The sequence below is a fragment of the Antechinus flavipes genome, chromosome 3, assembly GCF_016432865.1.
Source record: "Antechinus flavipes isolate AdamAnt ecotype Samford, QLD, Australia chromosome 3, AdamAnt_v2, whole genome shotgun sequence".
In the NCBI taxonomy this organism is placed as follows: domain Eukaryota; kingdom Metazoa; phylum Chordata; class Mammalia; order Dasyuromorphia; family Dasyuridae; genus Antechinus; species Antechinus flavipes.
Genome location: NC_067400.1, coordinates 507,493,688 through 507,505,112, shown reverse-complemented (window position 1 = coordinate 507,505,112; position 11,425 = coordinate 507,493,688). Strand labels below are relative to the sequence as shown.

General features: G+C 43.1%; 2 protein-coding genes across 2 annotated transcripts; one reads left to right on the top strand and one right to left on the bottom strand.

The window, feature by feature from the left end:
• Positions 1-192: 192 nt before the first annotated feature.
• Positions 193-4,492, bottom strand: HSPB2 (heat shock protein family B (small) member 2). Its single transcript, XM_051986978.1, has 2 exons — positions 3,437-4,492; positions 193-2,709 (listed from the first exon to the last, which is right to left on the bottom strand). The coding sequence occupies exons 1-2, from the start codon at positions 3,528-3,530 to the stop codon at positions 2,255-2,257; spliced, it is 549 nt and encodes a 182-aa protein (XP_051842938.1). The 5' UTR covers positions 3,531-4,492; the 3' UTR covers positions 193-2,254.
• Positions 4,493-4,722: 230 nt separating this feature from the next.
• CRYAB (crystallin alpha B) lies at positions 4,723-8,060 on the top strand. The gene is made up of 3 exons (XM_051986979.1): positions 4,723-5,088; positions 6,404-6,526; positions 7,703-8,060. The coding sequence occupies exons 1-3, from the start codon at positions 4,891-4,893 to the stop codon at positions 7,904-7,906; spliced, it is 525 nt and encodes a 174-aa protein (XP_051842939.1). The 5' UTR covers positions 4,723-4,890; the 3' UTR covers positions 7,907-8,060.
• The last annotated feature ends 3,365 nt before the right edge of the window (positions 8,061-11,425 follow it).

Sequence of the window (11,425 nt, the reverse complement as noted above, 5' to 3'; positions counted from 1 at the left end):
ATGGTAGATATGAGCAGGCTGGAACATATTACTAATGACCTGAGGAAAAGAAAGGTGAAAGATGTCATCAGAGAAATATGTGACCAGGAAAAAAGATGAGCTGGCCAGTAACAAAAGCAAAGGATGACTGTTGGATAGTCCACATGCTTGACTGGTATCAATGCCACATGATCTAGGGAAGAATTCAAGCCATTGTATAGAATCTCTATTAAAGATTTATTGGAAGGAAGGGACAAGAATTACATAGGATGGATAAATACTGGCAAAAGGAGGGGAGGAGGAGTATGCAGAGCTGATAATATCATACACAGATCCTCTAGCTACTGAAGAATCAATCACATTAAAATACCCATTATGTTAATCTCACTAGTACTTGGAGACAATAAATTAGTTAATTAATTTTTCCCCCTGAGGTAATTGGGTTAAGTAATTTGTCCAGGGTTAGGAAGTGTTAAACCAGATTTGAATTCAGGTCCTTCTGACTTCAGGGCTGTTGCTCTATCCACTGTACCAACTAGCTGTTCCCAATTAATTTCTAATGGAGAATTTTCAGCTAACAATTATAGGCTGGTGATAGAAATAATTTATTGGAAGTTGTTGGATATGTGTTATCTATTCAAAGACGGAATGAAGAATGATAAGGGTCCAGGTTTCCCAAAGTTATCCTGGACATCCAATAGTTTCACCTTCCTTGAATTTAGGACCTCCTTCAACACTGCTTTCCCAAGAAAGCAATACCAGCCTTTCTGGACACACCAACTCTGAAATCTGAGCCTGGACCCTCTTCTCCTTCCCTTAAGTGCTAGAAGTTGATGGAGCAGTTTGATTCCTGTTATGGGAAATTTCATGAATTAAAGAGTCTATGTAAAGGTATTGGATTACTTTGATAGACTATAGAACTCAAAATGACACAATGACAAACCATTGGTCCAGAGGGATGAAGCATGCTATTTATCTCTTGACAGAAAGGTGCTGGACTAAAAATGAAGACTGAACATAAATTTTTGGACATGACAAATATGGAAACTTGCTTTGCTTAACCATGCATATTTGTTACAAAACAGGGGAGATGGCAGGGAGATAAATGATTATTAGTTGAAAACTTTTAAAAGTTTTTAAAAACAGATTAGGAGCAAAAACCCCTCAGATTTTAATCTCAGCTCTGCTTCTATCTACATCAAATGAAACAAGTCATTTCTTTATAGGCCTTAGTTTCCTTATCTGTAAAATGAAGAGGTTGGTCTACTTGTCCTTTAAGGTCTTGCCCATCTCCAGATTTAGGATTTTAAGTCTCTGGGTCTCAGTTTCCTCATATATAAAATAAAGGATTGAGTTGGATGATCTCTAAAAATCTTAAAAACCTCTAAAAATCCATGATGAATGACTGCTATGGACACTTTAAGCCACAAGGGAGGAAGATTCCTTTCCTAATGCTTTTTCATTCATTTGTTCGTTCATTCATTCATTCATTCCAGTATTCATGCTCCCTGGCTGTTTTAAGCCCCCTTGAATGTGAGAACTCTGTCTAGTTGCCCAGGAACTGAAGAGCATTGCTTTAGGCAACACAGCCTAGACAAAAACATGTTCTGTTCTGTCCCCCAGACCCCTCCCAAGTTCTACCTTGAAAAGCCCAGACTGTCTGGAGACCCTTGTTTTTGTATCTCTAATCACCAGCCCAGACAATGCCCTCTGGCTTGTTTGGATGGCATAGCTCTCATCCCCTACCAGGATCACTCTGGCTTTGTTGTATTGTGAGAAAATCGGAGCTAGGAATCTGATTAGGAGTCAGTGCCAATGTCCTGCTGTAATCACAGCATCCAGCTGTGAGCTGGGTCTGGAGTTGAACTCAGCATATCCAAATTATGAGCACTCTCTCCAGCCAGGAGTTCTGCAGCCCTTGTCTAGGACTTCTTTCCTCACTCTTAGTCTTATTCTCCAGACACAGAACAGGGAGAAGCATAAACAGGGCCCTAGGATTTGGATTTATTCAACTCTACCCACAACTGAATGACAAGGCTGTTCCATGTTCACATGTTCTAAGGGATCACACTAGATAGAAATTCCATTAAATCACTACTCTCCTTCCCCCCTCCCCATGTCACCTCCCCATCCCCTTTTCCCTTCCCCCTTTCCTTCCTTCTCCCCATGAGATGCAGCTGCCTCCGAGCTGGTGGGCAGGTGCTCTCATCACCATACAGCAAAAGCCCCTCCGGTAAGACAGAAAGGAATTCGCTTGGTGCCAGGTTTGGGATAATCAGAGTCCCATCATGTCCCCCTCCCCTTCTTCCTCCTGGTCAGGAGGCCTAGGTAACAGAGAAACGTGGACCTCATTGACCTCTGTGTCCAACCGTCTTCCTCCCCGCGGAGCCTCCAGATGGAGAATGCCATCGTGGGAGAGCGCAGCCCGAATGCGCCAGGGATCCACATCAGCAGGCAGGACGTAGGTGCGACAGAACTCACGAGACACAAAGCCATGTCGATCCAAGCGCTGAGGGTGCCGGGCAGACACCTCCAGCAGGTTGTCCACGGTCCTCACTGTCACCTCATCCGGGGTGAAATGGCTCACGTCCAGGAAGGCCTGGAACTTGCCTTCGCTGAGACGCAGCTCCGAGGCCCCCGCGCCGCTGCTTTCCCCAGCCCGTGCTGCCCGCGGTCGCACGTAGTAGCCATGGTACAGGGTGGGAGTCAGGATCTCCTCCGGGAGCAGGCCTGTAAACAGAAAGAGAAGGTGAGATAGGGGAGGGCATTGCGACAGAGGAAAAGCATAAAAGATGAAAAGTGAGGGAGAAAAGGTATGGGGCGGCACGAGCAAAAGGAACGCGATATGCCAAAAGAGGGGAAGGTGTAAGGGAAGAAGAGTGGATGGAGAGAAGGAGAAGGGACTACTCGTTGGGAGCTTTTTGAAAGGGATCGTTGGGGCCATCAAAACCAACCCCCTCATTCAGTCAGGAAACAGAGGCCCAGAGAGTGATGGCTAAAGTTACCCTGGTAGAGACCTAACAGGCCCAAAGCCCCGAAGTGACTGGACCAAAGTCACCTAGGTAGCAAGGGACAGGGTCCCTCACTTGCCTCCTCACTGCAGCAAAATGGAGAGAGGGAGAGGAAGATGCAAAAACTATAAGAGGATTTGGGGGATCGGAGACAAGGGAAAGAAGAAAAGCTAAAGCCAAGATGGGGCAGGAGAGAAGGTACCAGTTAAGGACTGTGCCTCCTGTCCATCCCCTGGGATCCCCCTGTCAGATGACCGGGGGTCAGGAAGGGAATGAGGCAATAACCCAGAAGGGAGAAGTCAGTCTTAGATGAGACATGATCAGTCTCAGGAGGTCAATTTAGTTCAGGTTGAGGGGTGATGGTTAGTACGGGCTGGGGTAAAGTGGGAGCAGCCCCCCAAATCAGTGGAGGGGGAGGGGAGGAGGGAGCGGCGTCAATCCCGTACCTTCCCCAAATCGTTGCTCGCCTAAACGGCTCGGATTAGCGAACTCGTACTCGGTGGTGGCTGGGTGGGCGTGTGGCACCGAGCGACCCGACATGGCCCCAGATGGACCTTCAGCCACCGATCAGCCCCTGCGGACACGGAGGGCCCTTCCTGCCAGGACGAAGAGCCAGTACTCTGGAAAGGACCCCGGGAGGGCTGGGGCTGGGGCTGGGGCGGGGTCGGCACTGTCCAAAAATAGTGCGGAGCCTCGGTGGGAGAGGGGGAGGAAGCTCGGCGGACTGTGCCCTCCTCCCCCTCCGCTCCCTCTCGGATCCGGTTGCTCAGCTGTTCAGCTGCTCGGCTGGGTTGAGTAAACTGGATTCGGATCCAAGGAGGGCATACTCATCCGTCCCGGAGACTTCCCAAACTGCCTCTATCCCACGTGTCAAAGCCCTAAATCCTTGGGCATCTTCCTAAATCTAATCTGCTAGTCATTTGAGAATTAAGTATCGAGCATCATTGCTCCAAACTAGGAGGAATTTTGGAGGATGTCCTGCCTGACCTTATTGTAGAAATGAGAAACTTGAGACCCAAAGCAGGGAAGAGATGTATTGGGCCGAGATCACATAGCTAGTAAGTGTGTGAGGCAGAATTCAAACTCAGGTTTTTCTCACTACAAGACCAAGGTACCTTCTGCTATGCTGGACCGAGGTGTTCCGCTGCTCTCCTTCCTTTTCCAAAACTGAGTTCTAATCCCTGCTCTGCCGCTCCTTTTCTCTAAGATTTTACAATTTTATAAGCACGTTTCCTTGACAACCACCCCCTACCCTATTTCCCCTCTTGGATTACTACTGAAAAGGCAGGAGTCCTTTCTGGCTAGAATGATGTCAAGGGCTTCCCCTCATTCCTCCCTTCTGCCCCGGGCAACACAAATGTCTGGACAGTGACATAGCTATGACCACTGGCCTTCTTTCTCCGAGGAGTCACAAAGAGTTAATGTCCTTGGGACCCAGCCCAGGCAGATTCCTTCCCTGCCAGTCTCTGCCTGGGCCCAAGATAGTTGCTGGCCTGATCCCCCTGGCATGTGAGACTATAATGGTAGGAGGAGGGGCAAGCTGCTTGGGATTCCTGGCTCTGCCTTAGCAAGAGGGGAGGGAGAACCAGAGTGTTGAGGGGTGGCTGGTGGGGGGGGTGGGGGGGGTGGAACAAGGGGCGGGGAAAGCACCCATATTTGGAGGCTAGGACCAGTCTCTTGCCAGCTCAGACATGTTTGTGTTTCTCTTTTCTTAGCTTGGTGAGTACTGGGTGTGTGTCACAGCCAAATCCCCGATCACCAGTCCTCCATGAACTGGGATAATAAAACTCCTGACATCACCATTCCAGAACCTTCACGGGTGCTGGCTATATAAGAGCCTAGCTGGAGCCTGGGCTGAAGGAGCTGCCCAGCCAGCCATAACCCACAAACTCTCCTAGCCATGGACATCGCCATCCACCATCCCTGGATCCGACGCCCCTTCTTTCCTTTCCACTCACCCAGCCGAATCTTTGACCAGTTCTTTGGGGAGCATCTGCTGGAGTCTGACCTCTTCCCTACCTCCACGGCCCTGAGTCCTTTCTACCTCCGACCCTCTTTCCTTCGAACACCTAGCTGGGTGGAGACTGGGCTCTCAGAGGTAAGTCTTCCCTCTGCCAAGCAATAGCTAGGTTCTTTGGGGCATCAATTTTTGGTGCAATTCATCTCTTTGAGCTCCTTGCTTCAGCTTTTCCAACAGATGATCTCATAACTGTCAACAACACAGATGTCTGATGCATCTGTGCCTGGTAGTGTAGAAAGATGAGGTCACTACCAGTTTCTCAGCAAGTCTCAACTAGTTTATTTTAGCCTCTCTGTGAAGGGTAGGATCAAAAAATCCTATTAATAAAGTCCCTTTGGACACACTGAGGTCATCTAACTTGCCTGCTGGCTTTTGGGCAGACCCTAATTTGACATTATTAGATAGGGATTACTTTTTTGCTTTAAAGTATCCAGAAGTACCCTCAGCATTCACTGAAGGTTTTATTTTAGATGTGTTTGTGTTCTGACTTTACTCTTTAACTTCCCTGTGTAAGACCATAAAAAAGCATTCTTCTTTCCCTCCTCCCTGTCAACCTCCTAGCAGTGATTGTTGGGTTTCTTTGAATTAGAAGGGAATATTAGTCTGGGCTTAAAAAGGAAGGAACAAGGCCATCTTTTTGTTTCTTAGCTCAAATTCTGTACCCCTGTCCAAGGCTCTGGCTTTGTATTCTGCTTTGGAAGAGGTGAATAGACTAGATTGGAAGATAGGAGCTGTGTCATTTAAAAATATTGAAGTATGAGTAAACAGGAGTCCAAGTGAATGAGTGGGCAAGGGCATTGAAAGGACAAGCTGAGTAGTTTCTAGATAAAGTGGGTGGGAAACTCAGCAGTCCAGAGGAGCCAGCAGAAGAGGTCTTTGTTTTTACAGATAAATATCCAGAGACAAGAAGATTTGCATTTGGCAAACTGAATGGGGTAGGGTAGTTGTGAACATGAGAATTATAGCCCAGTCCATTTTTGTTTAGTATAGACATATGGTGGGCATTCTGGCTCACATTTTGGACATCTTTGAGAATATCCTATTTTCTCCACAAGTTGATAAGCTCAGTTAAGGGTTGGTGGCAAGGCTCCATGAGCCAAAGCTTTGATTTTATAAAGCAAGGTATCTTTCCAGAGTGTAGGGCAAAAGGTGGGGGAGAGAAGGGAAGAAGTAAGGATTCCTGGATAGAACAGTTTTTTTGCAGATGTGTTTTATCTTTTGGCTTATCAGTGCCCCCTAGAGGGGAGAGAGACAGAGATAGAGAGAAAGAAGAGACACAGAGAAAGATAAGTGAAAATCAGAGACAGAAAGAGACAGAGAGAGAGAATATGAGAGAATGAGAATCTTAATTTCCTTGCCCTCACCTCTCCTGAACTTTCTCTAATATCTCTAGATGCGACTGGAGAAAGACAAGTTCTCAGTAAACCTGGATGTGAAACATTTCTCTCCAGAAGAACTCAAGGTCAAAGTGTTGGGGGATGTGATTGAAGTTCATGGAAAGCATGAAGAGCGACAGGTATTTGCAGTTTTGCCCTGTCTCCTTGCTCTGAACAGTTATTCTTCTGCTGTGTCAGGGGAAAGGAGGAACTGCTATTGAGTGGTGGGAAGAAGGATTCCTGAAACTCTCAGAGCTGGGTGAATCCTAATTAGAAACCAAGAGGTCTTTATGCTATTCAGGAAAGTCATCATTCTACTTGAAGCCTATTCCTACTCTGAATCTCTGGTTCTAAGTTTCAGAGTCACATTTAATTCCCAGAACATTAACACCATATGAAAATTATCAGAGAGACTGCTTTTTGAAGAAGTTTTGGAGGGCCAGAGAATATGAGGGTTAGCCCAATGACTTGTCCTTTGGATACTAAAAGACTGAGTGCAGTCTTTATCAAGAAATAAACATCAATTCTTGGAGAAGATTATTTTCTAGCAACTAATCCCAAATTGTAGGCATTGTGGCAAACTACATTCAACATAACTCAGTGCAGTCCATTTCTGCCCAAGTGTTTTGGGTTAGAATCAGGGATGTACTCATAACAATCAGCTCTCTAAGAAAAAAAAATTAAAATTTAAAGAAAAACTATGCAGAGAACACTTTAAAATTTAATCCTCATTATTAACATTTTTCCTATCACTTAAGTCCAAGAAAGGAAAAAAAAGTCCTTATTCATAGATGTAGAGACTTACCTACAAATTTAATAATTGACTCTCAGAAGCTGATTCAAAGTGGCTCCAGCATATCCCTAAGTTAGAATGATAGAAGATCAAACTGAAGATATACAGGTGGAATCTGCTGATTCTACTTGCTCTCTGTCATTTCCAGTGTCAAGCAGAGCAGATATGTTGTAGATTTTGTCTGTGATTCAACATAAAGTTAGCCCTGGGACTCCTAAATACACCTAAGCTCCTCTACACCGAGGAGATTCTCCATTGTAAATTTGGAAACTGAGGCATATTTGGTCCAAGCTCCTAGTAATTCTGCTGAAGAAATAGCATACCTAAGAATTTTTGCTTGACTCCAGCCTGAATCCCCAAACTAAACTAAGCTCAGAAGTGCTTCACTTACCCCAGTAGTGAGGAGGAAGGAGAGGCGACAATGTGACTAGGTTATGGACAAGTGGCGTTACTGCTCTCATCATTTCTTTTCTTGTTCTGTCTCTCCTTTCCTCTTTTCCCATTTCTTTCTCCCTTGGACCAGGATGAGCATGGCTTCATCTCCCGGGAATTCCACAGGAAGTACCGGATCCCAGCTGATGTGGACCCACTCTGCATCACCTCGTCTCTGTCATCTGATGGGGTCCTTACTGTGAATGGACCAAGGAAACAGGCCACTGGCCCAGAGCGCACCATTCCTATCACTCGGGAGGAGAAGCCTGCTGTCACTGCAGCCCCGCGGAAGTAGAGGCCCCAATCCCCCAAACTGTGTTTTCTATGGCAGGAAAGCTCTTTCACCAGTAGGGGTACAATCCCTTATGACTGGTGCTGATGCTAATTTATTTATGCTGAGGGCAGAGCCCAAATTACTAGGCCAATAAAATGATTCAGCAACAAACAAATGTCTAATTTTTGCATGTCCATGGTATCCTTAATAGAGACTCATGTAGTTACCTACAAAGAATTGGTAAAATTATTGCCTTGAGATTCGGGAACTTGCATTTTAATTTGTTGCTAAGATTTTTCCAGTAGATCCAACAAATCTATCTCCCTTATCATTCAATAAATTCAACAAGCACTTCATTAAGCACACATTTAAAGAGCAGAGCACTCTAGAAGGGTTAGGTGCTAGGAAGTGAAACAAAAATGAATAGGATGTAGTCCTTGCCCTTATGAAACTTACAGTCTGATAGGAAGAAAACACATACCCATATTAACTATAATACAAGCTAGAACGTGATGGGTGGTTGGTCAGGCACAAAGAAAGGGCTACAGAAGGCCTGGGGTGGCAAAGGTTTTCAGCTGGGTTTGTGATGGTTGAATGGGTAAAACATAAAAGGGCAGAGGCAATGTTGGTGGGTATAATCCCTAAAGAGGAAAATCACAGAGGTGGATGGGACCCTGTGATGAGAGGTGTAAAATCATAGCTGAAAGGGACCTTAGAGGTCATCTCCAGCATTTTTATAGTCAAGGAAACTAAGGCCCCAGTTTGCCTGGATCATAGATGAGGATGATGATAATTTACCCATCTTTTACTTTAACACTTACAGAACACAACTTATATTCATCATCTTTTTCTCCTTAAGACCATTCCGTGAAATAAGTACTTCAGATGTTATTATCCATTTTTCAGAGAAGGAAACAGGTTCAGAAGGTTGGACTTTCCCACAATTATACAACTAGTAAATCTCAGAGAAACGGTTTAAACCCAACTTGTAATTGCAAGTCCAGCACTCTTTATGTTATTCTGTAGCAGAACAAGAGAGGAAGGAGTGGACAGTTTAGGAGTATGAGGTTTATCAGGTTGTGTCAAGTGGTTTTTCTAGTTTTTTTTTTTTTTTTGTTTTTTGTTTTGATAAGCAGGACCTAGAAAATGATCACCCAATCTCTCCTGAATAGAACCTCTAAATAGCTGTTGTTCATCCTTTGTTTTCAGAGGACCAATGACATCACAGGGTGATATCTTGACTTGAGTGTGAATTGAATTTAAGTGAGGTAGGGTTGTATAAAGTCGTCAGCCTCACTCTCTCTTCCAGAGTCATCAAAGTCTAGGATCAGGACAAAAGTGAGGGATAATTGGCAGTGGTCCAGGATGCAGTGGATGACCTTGAAGTCTTCCACTCTGTCCAAGTTCTAAGCACTCCATAGCTCCTGCTTTAGCCACTGTCACGGCTGTTGGAACAAATTGTTCTCATCTGTCCATTCCAATGTCTTCATTGGGGAAGTCTTTACATGCTTGGGATAAATCTCCCCCTAACTCACCAACAGGTTTGAGACTTGTCACTTACCCTTAAGCTGGTTTAGTCCTTTTGCAGAGACAGTTTTACCAGGGTGTCTCTGCTGAATTTGCTACAGTTTCTTGGAGCCACAAGTGAGAGTTGGGTGACAGGTATACACCAAAGATAAATATGCAGCTCTGAAAAGTGCTAGCCTTCCCTGCATACTCCATATACCCGGTAGTTGTTCCAAGTAGTTAGCTACTAAAGACACAATGAGTAAGTTAGAAGACTGAGATATCCTGATTTTTTTTCCCCATTCTGAGGGTGCAGATCACAAGTTATCCATGACTAACTTGAAACCAATTGATAATTCTTCTTCATGTTCCCATAAATTTTCCCATAGTGGGTCCATTTTAATCAGAGGAGAATAGAGAAACTAACTTCTTCTGGATCCCTTGACTGGGATATCAGTGGAACATATGGGCTATCTATATCTTACTCATACTATGTGATTGTGTAACTCCTTTTCTTATGACATTCATTTTTTCTGATCAATGCTTATTGACAATATTTTGCAGCCTACTCATGCTTCTTATATACCACTTTTCCATTGCCCTTTGTGTGATACTAAACTTTCATTCTTCAAAGACTAAAATATTCCATGGCTTGTGGCCATATAGCATGACTAGAAGTATATTGAGGTAGGGAAAAAAAGAGCCTTTGTTTCAGAGAGAAACTTGGAGTCATTAAAAGAATTGCACAATTTTCCAAATATAATCTGGCCCACTTGCTTAATCTAGCTCAATTCTGATCCAGTTTTTCCATTTCTAGTGCATATGCAAGTTATATGTTCTGATCAGTTCTTAGGTTTTCCCATTCAGATCGGTAGTATAATTTAGATCTGCATTTCTCAGGTGTGGTCTGGGAATCTCTGAAGGTCTGCAAGATCCTTTTAGGGAATCTGCAGGTCAAAACTATTTTCATATAATATTAAGATGCTTTAATTTCTAACAGTGAATATTGATAGATATAACTCATAGTTCTTTGAATTCAATAACAAATTAAAAGTTCAATTTTTAAAGGTTCAATTTTTTTTTTAAGATTGTAGAATAGTCCTGAGACCAAAAACTTTGAGAATTATTGATCTAGAAATTATCTGTCTTTTATCCATTTGGTTTTTCACATATGGTTAAATAGTCCAAAATCTTTTGAGTGAACTATGAAACTCATTTAGGAGGCTCTGCAATATTCTTTCACTTGCTACAGTCAACAAAATTTCATACATAAATAAGTCCAAATCCACTTGAATTTGGAAGACTTCACCTTCAAGGGAATCCCTCTTAATTTTGGAATTTGAGCTGGACAATACCTTTGGTAAATGTAATATCTCCATTTTATGCATTACTTGTTATTAATAATAAGGTTACTGGGCAAATTTATCTGTTTACACATCTTTCAAGTAATAATCCAGCATGACATCAATAAATGAAAATCAATAACAAATGGGAGACACCTTTTTCAAGGAGAGCATTTAAGAAAACATTTTTGTCTGCCAAATAACATTTTTTAAAAACAGTTAACAAATAATGAGTACAATAGGAACTTATTTTCTCTCTATTTTTTCAGTCAACTGATTGGCTGTAAAATACCATTTGGCATTTTCCCTTCTCATATCTTTATTGACCATTCCCTCAATATATATGTAAATTAATTTCATAAATAATTTTGCAAAGATGGAAAAGTAGACATATAGGCTATTTTCTCATTGATTATTGATATTTTGTTATTAATATTTTCTCATCACCTTTCTTCAGTAATAAGGTTTTTCTGTGTATGTGTTTTTATAAGACTTTGATATCCTACCATCTTTCAGCTATGCCAGTGGTAGAGAGTATGATGAACATGATTGTGCAGTGTTTGTCTTCTATTGTTCCTCCTCCCTTGCTATTGACTTGTTGTTTAATTGAGTTTCTCAGTTTAAATGCCTCTTTTATGTTCCAAGAAAGTGTATTAGACGCGTTCTGTTATTCTCTTTCTTTTTTTAGCTT

Excerpts from the sequence above, each read along its gene's own strand:
- HSPB2 (XM_051986978.1), bottom strand. The coding sequence starts at position 3,530 with ATGTCGGGTCGCTCGGTGCCACACGCCCACCCAGCCACCACCGAGTAC. Across the intron at positions 2,710-3,436 it reads CGAGCAACGATTTGGGGAAG|GCCTGCTCCCGGAGGAGATC; the intron begins GTACGGGATTGA and ends TTCTGTTTACAG.
- CRYAB (XM_051986979.1), top strand. The coding sequence starts at position 4,891 with ATGGACATCGCCATCCACCATCCCTGGATCCGACGCCCCTTCTTTCCT. Across the intron at positions 5,089-6,403 it reads TGGAGACTGGGCTCTCAGAG|ATGCGACTGGAGAAAGACAA; the intron begins GTAAGTCTTCCC and ends TAATATCTCTAG. Across the intron at positions 6,527-7,702 it reads GAAAGCATGAAGAGCGACAG|GATGAGCATGGCTTCATCTC; the intron begins GTATTTGCAGTT and ends CCCTTGGACCAG.